The sequence below is a fragment of the Squalius cephalus genome (assembly GCF_949319135.1).
Source record: "Squalius cephalus genome assembly, chromosome: 10".
Lineage (NCBI taxonomy): Eukaryota > Metazoa > Chordata > Actinopteri > Cypriniformes > Leuciscidae > Squalius > Squalius cephalus.
Window position 1 is genome coordinate 40,151,867 of NC_137131.1, and position 12,127 is coordinate 40,163,993.

At 38.6% G+C, this 12,127-nt stretch overlaps 1 protein-coding gene across 2 annotated transcripts in view; it reads right to left on the bottom strand.

The window, feature by feature from the left end:
* Positions 1-12,127, bottom strand: part of LOC307165888 (protocadherin-9-like) — a 226,988-nt gene that overhangs the window by 74,069 nt on the left and 140,792 nt on the right. For both annotated transcript variants that reach the window (XM_079883951.1, XM_079883950.1), the window contains one exon: positions 11,177-11,378. In XM_079883951.1, the coding sequence (XP_079740077.1) occupies positions 11,177-11,378 (202 nt within the window). The remainder of the gene's footprint in view (positions 1-11,176; positions 11,379-12,127) is intronic.

Consider the following 12,127-nt stretch of genomic DNA (forward strand, 5'->3'; position numbering starts at 1 on the left):
TATGGGAATCAAACTCACAGACATTGCCATTGCTAGCACAATGCTACTACACATTACTACTGTTTGAGCTACATGAGTTCAAGTCAGTTGATCAGACTGGGAGACCAGCTGGCAAACCAGCAAACCAACTATCAACCAGGCCAAGAATTCAGTTAAAAAAAATAAAATAAACAAGGTAAAACCAGCAAGCCACCTCAGGCTGTTTTAAGCTACGTTTTTAACGGCAGGTAACCATTATATGAATTGATTATATGAACATACTGTATGAAGCTCTTAAGTAAATAATCAGTGGCACCATATTATTCATGCTAATGTGTTGGAGCAGGCCGTAGACTAAGGAATAATTTTATCTTTCCCATGATATGCAACAGAAATTCAAGTTTTCCCTCTAATGCTTGTTTAGCAGCCCAAAGTCATCCATTCACCCAGTAAACAGCCATTAAGTGTAAATCTCAAGTGTGCAGTTCATATTACTAAATGGATCTGAATGCCATTGGCAGGACATCCCCCCACTAATTTAATAAACAATGGGCTATTGTTGAGACGGACTGTCAACATAATGCCTTGAAATGGGGCTTTTGTGCAGCTTGACTGGTGGCAGATGGGCAGAATATGATGGCAGAACCTGTCCTGTCGAGTGGGCAGCAGTGGCAGGCACTGAGCCTGAGGGGCCAATCAAACGGCAGGAAGGGGCCAACATCCTGCAGGAGCCCTAGGACATGAGGGCCAAGTGCTTCATTCTGTTCCTGGAAGGACATACAATTTAATGTTTCAGGGTCATATACCTGAAACATTAAGTCAAACCAAAAAGACACCAGATGTAATTTTTGAAAATAGTGTTTTTTTTTTTTTACTGGTGCAGGACACAATAGTTCATTTATGTAAGAGAGGATAGAAAAATTAAGTAAACTATGACATATTATACCCACAAATTCTTCATACAGTGGACTACCAGTAAAATTGATAAAACTTCGGGACCAAAACTCATTCAGGCACTGACCATGTTTTTTTCTTTGATTGCTAATGCGACCTTTTTTACACCACAGACTGAACAAAATTAAGCATTGCTTGGTAATCGGTTGACCTAAATTGGTATTATCTAATTGTGTAGCTGACAGCTAACAACTATTCAACCTAATTTATTTGCGAGACAGTCTAGCCAAAACCAGTGAAATATGTTAATTCTGAATCCATTTTCTAAACTATAGCGAATAAAGTGTGATAATGTGAGAAATGTTTAAGGTGTCTGAATACATTTTGGTTTGACTATATATACATTTCACACATCCCAAAGAGTTGTTGGTGCGATCATGAACTGAAGAACAGTTTGTATGAGTTCAGAGAGCCAACAGAGCGTGTTTTTACAACCATAAGTCACTGACGCACTGCGCATCCAGATGAATGTTATGTGTTGGGGTGTGTGTGCGTGTGTCGATCCAGTGAGCCATATCGGGCTCCGAAGCATGACGAGGGAATTACCCATCTTCTCAAACTCATCAATGATGGATGGTAAAAGTGCTTCCATTTTCATGCTAGAAAACATAACAATCTCTCCTCTCCGCATTTAGCATCAACACCCTTGGCCCCCCGAGCGCTTGGTCCGCCATCAGAACGAACCATTGGCCTGGTATGAACACACACACACTCACTCACTCACTCACAGTTACAAAGCGACCAGTTCATAGCCCAAAGCCATAACATCCTGACAACATGTGCCTTTCACCTGCACGCTTCCCGCTCCGGCATCAATAAACATCTTCCCTTGTTACTCTTTGACGCTCCCACTAAATGCTTTGAATCAAGTGTTAAAAGGGTTGAAAACAGCTTACCGACACTATTCACCGCAGAGATGGAAGATTTAAATATAAATGAATGCACAGTCTTTGAAAGCCGCAGCAGATGCCTAACACCTTGCTTTGGTGGGTATCAGAGAAAAACGCACTCTGAACCGCGACTTTCACATACAGCGTAGAGGCTGTTCCTCTGTTCGAGAGATGACACCGCAACAGCATGATTCCCCATAAGAGCTCAAATCATCTCGCACTCTTCCTCGCACGCCCACGCACTCACAATCACACTTCTGCCTTTGTTTGTTTTCTTTGCGAGCTCGTATGAAATGTTGACAAAGCAGAAGTGCTTGTTTGCGTTTCGTTTTACAAACGGTATCAAGGCCGAGACGCTTCACATCTGGACCGCCGATCAGATGTGGTTAGCACATGTGGGCCGAACAAACACGCGCTAGTAGAGTTTGTGAATTGAGTACGTCCAAAAGTCAGCTTGATTTGTAGGCGCGGGCGGATTTTTCCCATGCACCTGTCTCTGTTTAACAGCAACAAAAATGTGTCTCCATTACTGTACAAAATGAATAAATGAGTGAGTTAATAGTGAAACTACATGCTTTGAGCAGCGGTGACTACACCTGCTCTTTATTTCACTCGTACCTCTCATTGAGAGTGAACTGTGACCTCGCGAGTAACTTTTTCCAAGCAGTTCTTTTTGCTTTACTTCACCGCCTCCTCTCACTTCAGCTGCTATCTGTCTGAATCATGAACACGCTCGTGAAGTCTTTACCTGCTAGAAGCCAACAATGTGGGAGAGATGATAATAGCATCATACAGATCAGATCAAGTTCATAAACTCGTCAAATAAAATGTGCTCCCACACCTGGTAAACATCCACTAACATACAACACGGTGCTAGTTTACTTTTTCTTTTCTTTTTTGGATGCATATCTTTCTCACCTAGTTAGAAACATTTATCACCCTTTACTAAGAGGCGGGTCTAACTTTTAACCCTCTCTTCTGAAATACTGAAAAGTACATATATCCTCTGTGGAAATCTCTGGACCAAGTCCAATCATTGCATTCGGCCCATTTCCATACATCGGTGCTCCTGCTCACGCAGACATCACACGCCATCAGTGCGTTCCATAAGGCTGTGTAGAGTTGTGTAGACAGACAGTCACAGAGAGCCACAAACAAACAGAAGCCGACTTTTACGGTTCCTCCTGAACCAAACCAATGAGCTTATGCTGCGTTCACGCCACGTCATAACCGTAATTACAGGATGGCAACCCGTGACGTCCTACCCGGAGCTGTTCACGTCCTCAGACTCGGATTTCTGTGTTACTATATCAGCACTATCAACGCTGAAATTAACTGCAGCTGTCAGGTGGTACAACTAGAGCTCTGGAAGTTGTTTACGATCATTATTATTGTAAATTTGTGTGCTTTGCGATTATGTGCCGTCTCTCGTGACGCTTCTAGACTCTGCTCTGGCTGTGTGTTCATGTGTTTTGAAGGAGGTTTTGGAGACGCTCTGAAGGAAGGGTGGGATTTTATGCTTTCAAAGCTAGCTTGCTATTGCTAGCCTCTCCGAATTTGCCTACCCTATCTTTAATCGGTTAAAAATCTGATTTAAAAAGTCATTACAGAAAAAAATGTGGAATTTAAACATTCAAATATGAAAACTTGCTCTAATAGAGCCCAACATCAAGACTTTGAAAAGGGGCATAATAGGTCTCCTTTAAACCTTAACTACATACATGTGCTTTACTACAGCAGCTTTTTAAGCACAATTTTCTCAAAGCATCAACAAATTAAACTGAAATAATCAAGGCTAAAAGCAGTTGATTGAATCTGATTTGCCTCATGTAATCAGACCCTGTTGACAATGTGAACAGAAGCTCTGATAGTTTGTGCGACAGTGGCACTTCCACGCTGTAGGTGGGATCGCAATGAAATCTTTTAATTACACAATTAATTATGAACTTGGTAATTAGATTAATTAGTTAATTGCATAAAAGGGCCCTTCCCCTTGCTGTACTACTGCATAAAATTAAAGTTAAGCGTTTGGATGCTGCCAGCTATTCTAAAAAAAAAAAAAAAAGGAAATACATGAAAGAAATGCATGTGTTGGTAAATGCATGCATATATACACCATAAACACAACAGCTTTTGTGAGTCAGGTGGTCCATTTGAAGGCTACGGAAGATATATTTGACATTTCTATGAATAGGCATTACTCAATATCTATAATATTAAGTGATAATAAACCTGATTATCATCCAATTTATAACCTGACTACTTACCAAATACATAATTGAATATGCATTGAAATTTCTGTATTATGTGAAAGGACAGAGAGTGATATGAGAGCTATTAAACATATTAGCATTTAACATTATTATATCAAAAAACATTTGTCCCTGAAGGCTGTGATGTTTGAAACATGTTGGAGTCTTATTATTTCAACATGAACAATACTTCTCTACACTACAACACTCTACCACACCCACCATTCTCTTTTTGCCACATTAAATGGAAATTCATCAGTCAAACAGTCATAATCTCTCTCCTTCCTGCGATCACTCATTCATCTCACTCCTGGCCCGCTGTCAGCACTACCAGTCATGCACAGCAAACATGGCATCCTGCCAACGTGGGGTAATTAATTTCAGTATTTCCACAAAGGCAAATGATTGACAGCGTCGTATTTGCCTTGAATCCTCATTACTCCACAAATGCGCCTTCTTTCCCAGGCACCTCCCCTCTTCCTGTCCTCCTTGATATTCATGGATGATTCTTCTTTTCCACACTCCTCTTTAAGCACTGTGTCGCCTGTCACCGTGTGAATATTCTCCCACAGAGGGAGTGTGAACACGCTTAGCTTCCATGACTCACTGCTTCGGTTCTTATTGAATTATTTAGGTGTTGTTATTGATTCTGTTTAGAAACACAATGGGAAAGATGGAGACCCAACAGCTGCTCTTAACGCAACACTGTACCAGTATTGCTTACTGTACATAAATATCAATAAGTCAATGTTTAAATTATTATTATTAATAATTTTGCATTAAACATTATTATTATTATTATTATTATTAACTGCATAAGCTACATAATAAAATGCAAAATTCAGCATAAAACAAGTTTGATTTACTAGCCTAGCGTATGCAACATGTTCTAAAATAAAATAAAAAATATACTGTAATAAAATAAAAAATAACAGAGATAATCTTTATTATTGTTATTCACTGCATAAGCCAAACAATATATGCAAAATCAGTTTTGTACACACATAAAATAAATAAATAAAAACAAATAATAATAATAAAGATAATTTTATTTTTATTATTATTATTATTATTATTATTATTAACTGGATAAGCCAAACATTATAGGCAAAATTCAGTTTTGTACATGCATAAAATAAAAAAATAAAAAAATATAAAATAAATAATAATAAAAAAAATGAAAATAAAATAAATGTATTTATTTTGCCATCTAAACTATGCACAATTATATAGTTAAGATGTTTTGCTAAATTCTGTCACAAGAAAACATATTCACCCACATTATTCCACCCATCTGTGATTGTCACATCAGATCATTTTGTTCTACTTTTATCTATCGATGTATCATTTAAAAAATCTTTTTTATCAGCTCGTTTTACAACAGGTTTCCACCGAAGCTTTATGTCTTTATATGGCGTCTGCCGCTGTGAGGATGGCGGCTCACGAACTGCATTCCGTTCCATCCTGTAGTCTTCAAAAACGGTTACAAAACACGACACATCCTTCCGTTACACTCCACCATTAACTTCCCTGTGAACGGAAGCTGTGCTCTTGAATAATATGAGAGGATTTTCGCTCTCATGGGGTCTTGTAGCACACAAACCGTACATGTTTTATTTAAAGGCACTTTATAAAACCAAACTCTCAAGAATAGGAGCAAAACTAAAAGAAAAGAATGAAGTGGTACGAGTTATTCTAGTAAACGGACTCGCTAGAAGAAAAGATCGCTTTGGATGTGCGTTTAACCAATTCCAATGTAACAAACAGCATAATGCATGCCCCAAATCAAGGACAAATAAGTTATCTGTGGTTTAAATATACTGTAAGGTTTAATTAATAGGGTTTTCTGCAACACATGCTTCACTGAACATGCCGATCGTTTACCCAGGAACCCCCTAAAAGAGAATACCACTTCAGACGATTGAATCTTTAATGATCTGAACTGAACTATAAACCCAAGGCATTGAATCACGCATCAATAAATAAACAGCTATGGTTTATTGTATGTGCGCTTTGTGTATTTAAATAGCCACCACCATCTCAACCACCAATTATAACCCAGAGTTATTAGATTACAAATTAAACTGTACATCTGCAGTGCAGCAACCTGAGAACGAATGTAGGTAATTATGCCACGGGACGATGAAATTGCAAAGTATTTAAAATGCTTTCGCAAATGCCCATAAGATTCGAATTAGCCTTTCGAGCTTTTAAATTACACATATAAAGTCATGTCAGAAAATCTTACGCACACTTGCATTTTGATAAACACGTCATTTTTGAAATGTCAGAGTAAAGTAGTGGCGTACGGAAGGCTGACCTGCAATTAGCACCCGCTAGCTTACTACCTTTTGATTGAAAGCGTAAAAATAATTAGTCAATCTGCATAATTGCTAATTAGATACTAATGCATATGTACTCGCAATTAACAACAGCTGCACGGAATAAAGGTAGAATAAATTCACTTCTGAATGCCAAAGGAAGTATAAGGCACGCAGTGGCTCACAAACACAACTGCTGCGGCTTGTACATTAGCTCGCAGTCGCTTTCTTAAGAATGCATCACGTTGTTTTTCAAACCCTCGAATTGTAGAGCTTAACAATATCCCGTAATTATCATCTCAGAGGGTTGCTTTTGTTCGCATGTTTTTTTTTTGTGGTGAAGGAAATCAGCTTTCTGAAGCCTACACATGTCGGGATCTCCCGCCGTGTCCAAATGGAACCCACTCAGATACATGTTTCCCTGTGTTCTTAAGTTGTTGCCAGGGATTGACGTTGACAGTCCTGTCAACAGCGTTCGAAAACCCAAAAGCTTGTTGTTCTACGTGGCGACTGCGAGAGGTAACAAACAACTTTAATGCTCGGGCAGGGGTAAACACAGAAGAAAAGGAAATAAAAAGAGAAATGCTCGCAACTTTTAGAGATTAATTCAGTCTGCACAACAACCTGCAACCCTCAGTTCCCCTGTGGTTGGTACAGATCATCAGAAGTTGACAAATTAATCCTCACAGCCAGTTTTTACAGAAGACTGCTCCCTGAACTCGCGGAGCATGCGGGCATAGAGAGATTTGTGCGCGGCACACAATGGCTCCACACACTAGAAATCAGCGTTCCATGGCATCTGAGCTCAGAAGACCCACAGAGTTTTCACCGCTATTGTTAACTGCGCTTCAGAAAGAGCATTGTGTGACATTTCTGGATTTAGGTAGATGTAAAGCTCAAGTTTTCACATAATCTGTGACCTTGAATAATAATAATACCTGGTGTATTATTACATGGCTCTCAGGAATAATGGATTCTGATTGTTAATCGCAGCATTCTGTGTCCTTCATTTGTGTATACTGACTCTAAACTGTGTAAGTGAACTTTTGATTTCCTTCAGACACTACCATTTAAAAGTTTAAAGGGGGGGTACAATGGTGTTTCATATATTCAGAGTTGTTTACAGTGTTAAAGAGATGGATTCTCATGCTAAACATGGCCAAAGTTTTTAAAAAATATTTTGGACGAATAACGGAGAATTTCTGTGCCGAAAATCTTACTTCCGGGTTGGTACAAGTTTCGGCTGGTTTTTTTTCGACCGTGGATCTAATGACGTAGACCAAAGTGGAACTCCTTATATGAGCATTTCTCCCGGAAAAGCGCGCCCGCGAGCACGTCGACCAGAGGAGAGCGAGACCGCGCACATCAACGCGCTTCAACAGGAAATCATCGGCAGCGCTGCATAGTGTCTCCAAAGTGTGTTTTTGGATGTGAGGGAAAGCTTCCCAAAGAACCCAGCGTTAGGAACAGTGGATGCAGATTGTTGTGTAGTTGTGTAGACTGTTTGTTCCCTGCATTTCGACGATGAATGTTTTATAAACAAAGCCCAGATCGACGGATTCTCTCTATGGCTCTGGCTTCGCCCACACGGCCCGCCTCCAGACGCTCGGGTTTTTTCGGAAAGACTCGGTACAGCCTATCTTTAAACTAAAGAAACTAATAAAACTAAAGACTTTTTGGAGATATGAAGGATGCAATACTACTCTATAGGTACTCAAGATTAACAGGAGATTGAGTGAAAATGAGCATTTCACCCCCCCTTTAAAGTCGTTTATGCTCACAAAGACGGCACTTATTTATATGAAAAATACAGTAAAAACTGTGAAATATTATTCAAACTTTTCTTTTCATATTTTAAAATGTCATTTATTCCTGTGATCAAAGCTGAATTTTCAGCATCATTGCTCCAGTCTTCAGTGTCACATGATCCTTCAGAAATCATTCTGATATGATGATTTGCTACTCAAGAATTTTTATTTTATTTTATTACAAAAATATGAAGACAGTTGTGCTGCTTCATATTTTTGTGGAAACTGTGATGCATTTTTGTCAGGATTCTTTGATGAATATAAAATTAAAATGATTTTGATTAATATGTATTTGGTGAATACACTTAAAAAAATTAAAAGATTAAAAATCTTACCAACCCCAAACTCTTTCATAGACAATGATTTCTGTACTGTACAAACTGTATATTCTATCCCCTAACAAAAAAAATCACTCAGGATGATTTATAAGCTGTTTTCCACATGGGGACCAAAAAAATGTCCCCTCAAGGACAATGCTTTTGGATATTCCCATCTTTGTGGGCACATTTTGTCCCCATAATGTAAGGTTTACCAGGCCGCACACACACACACACACTTCAAAGAAAAGCCAGTTCTCAAGTTGAGTAACAAACAGTTTTTGCTGCACTGCAGTGCTCTCACAGTCTGTGCTGCAGGAGTCTAGATCAACTTTTTGATATGCTTAATTAATGAAACTGGTGTGTGTATGAACATCTCAGACTTTTATCAATGCACACCAATCCATACTGAGGCCATGGACAAGGCTTGATATCAAAGGCCGATGCGAGCAGACTTCATTCGCGTTCCAGAAACAAGCCGTCCATCTTTCAGCCGGTTTGTCTGAAATGTCTAATCTTTATATTTTGACTTTGGTGGGAACATCCATCCCAGCTGTCTATAAACCTAGTCAATGAAATCTTTACATTTGATTTGGAAGTTGCAAATGTAGAGTTTGATATTCCCTGTGCTACTGAAATCTCTGACGTAAAAGAAACTCAGTCGGATTTGTTCATCTCATCTCTTACTGACCTCTAATTGATGTTGCCATCTGAGCCTAGTGATGCTCCCAATATAGCCCCTGTGTGTGTGTCCAATATTTGATTATGCGCCGGTCTCCATGGCACCACGGCCATTTGTGTGCTAATTAATTACCAGGCTTAAGAGCTTGTAGATAATTGGTGTGTACACCACCATCAATTCCATTAAAAAGAGCAATTATCACCTACCTTATGCAAATGATTGTTTCTGAGCTCCCCCCTCCTCTCTCCTCAAATTAAAAGGATACACTTGAGTCTCGCCACTCCGCACTAGATCACACATTCAATAATCATATGAATAGCAAGAAAAGATGTGGAGTCTCACAGACACATGTGCGTGTCGTTCATCTTTAGAGACCAATAAAGGGTGCGTGAAAAATCCTTCTGCAAAAAACTGTACAGACTCTTCTTAGTGCACTATACGGTGCAAAAACTTGTTCAGATGAATCGTAAGGCGCAAACGCACACGTGTTAACTATCTGTGACCTTGGGCGACACAGGTGCCGGAGCAGATCTATGGCTCTCTGTGATGGGAAAAGTAGGTCACGGAGTTCTATCGCTGGAAATATAAAAACTGAACATCTTTGCCGCATGAGACCCCAACAGGGAAATCATGGCTAAATAAATCAAGTGTGTGCTGAGAACGATAGAGCTACACACTCTCAGCCCAGAGAGACGTGACTGACCATTAGCGTATAAATACACATACTTCCATCACGGCTCTCGCGCAGGAAGTGACCTCAAACCCTACGGTGACATATTAAGGACAAAGATGTTTTCTTTTGACCGACCTTTCCTAGTTTTCCTCAAGGTGAGAATGAAGGTTGTTGATATTGTTCAGATGAACAATGCTACAAACCGTGTTTTCCCTTCAGTTCAACTTACTTTCTTTTATTTCTTATTTATTTGCTTTTATTTCTTTTCTGTAATTGTCGATTGTTTTGCATTAATCTCAATCATAGATTTTCGGGGCCTTTACTGAGCATTATTCAGGTCATATTTCACCCCAAAATCAAAAGAAACAAGAAATTATATTTCGCTGAAAGAATATATTTATTAAACTATTTTAGCTACAATGTTTTTTTTGTATTCTGATATTATTTTTAGATATATTAGAAATATATTTAACTGTGTTTTTATATTATGGTAGCATTTATTGTTTTATTTAATTATTTATTATTTGATTTAAAATTAAACATTTTTATGAGAGTATTCAATCATTATTTTACTCTATTAGAATGTGAGAATTTTGTGCCACAAAAATAATGTAACAAATGTGCAAATAAAAAAAATAAAAATATATCTTCATCATCTTAATGCAAAATATTTCCCTTTTGATTTTGGGGTGAAATATGACCTGGAAATGTGAGATTCACCCATTTATGCCATCTATAAAACAACGTCTAGAATCAAACAAACCAAACTCATTTTCCCACCTAAAAGTCTAGAAAGACAGTCCTAACCAGACACAAGAAGTGCAAGACATCTTGTCCGTCGCTCGCTTTCCATTTCCTGCCTCCATCTATAGTGAATCCCACTGATCAACACACATTAAACAACACATATATTCTGATTAATATGCACAGTATCAGAGTTCAGTGTGTAAAGCAAAACACATTACAATAAACTTTGCCAAGAAAAGCTAATTTGCAGCATTACACATCACTTCTGAATATCTTAATGTGCATACTGCATTTCTGCACAAATAGGCATAATTATGCGATTTTACCCATCTCTTATTTATTACAGCTATATTCACTTGTGCAAACTTCATTCAGTGTATCGTGAGAGCACTATTTACATTGGGAACTGCTACTGCAGAACATTACATGGCCGTACATATCGAATGGGAAGGTGAATAATGGAAACTATCATCTGTGATGTTCATCTTCCTTTCTGGCTGAGCTCCTCCTGCTGGGTTCAGTTCAGAGAACACATCTTTCAGCACACACTCACCAGAGTTGGGGTCTGAGTTTCCGTCTGCTTCGGTCCTCTTGTCCGGAGAGGTCTGCTCGTAGAAGTCGTCCTGCGCCTGCACCAGAGGGAGAGGGTGTGAGAGGAGCGGGACACTGCCCACGGGCTCATGGTCCCCCAGCCCACTGTCACTGCAGCTTTCCTGAGACCCGTCCGGCAGGTGAAACGTGACGCGCCGCTGAGACTACAACACCAGAGAGCAGAGAGACAGAGACACGCGTTAATGCTTGTCTCAGTGTTTCTCAATCAACCAGCCACTTTCAGCGGATTGATTATTAATTGCAAATTGAATGGGTATTTGTTCACTTTTATAGAAATGAACAAATAGGATGGTTTGGGTTGTATTATTTGGTCAAAATTGTCCCTGAGCACAGCAAACACAAGTCACGTTTCACAGTACGAAGCTCTCTTCACTACAGAGCATGCGTGTGATATCATGCACACAGTGATACGCTCTGAATGCACTAATGGTGTGATGTGTTAATCACTAAAATAAATGACAGTCTTAAGACATAACAGCATTTAATGTGAGTGAGAAGATGAGCAACTGTGCTATATTTAGAGAGAGAGAGAGAGAGAGAGAGATAGAAGGAGAGAGATAAATACTGTTCAAAAGTTCGGGGTCATTACGATTATTGAATGTTTCTGGAAGAAGTCTCATTTGATTGCAAAGGATGCATTCATTTGATAACACCATAAAAAAATAAAAAAATAAAAAATAAAAATTATTTAGATATTTGCCAAAGCAACATTTTCATTTAGTTTAACTTGAAGTACTTAAACAACTCAAATTAAAGATGAAATAAAAAATGAAAAACTCTACAGAAATATTTTATAATAATGACAAAAGCACACAAAAAAATACTAAAACAAATTCAAAATGTTAATAAAAACTATAATAGTATTTCAGTTGTACTACAATAATACTGACAT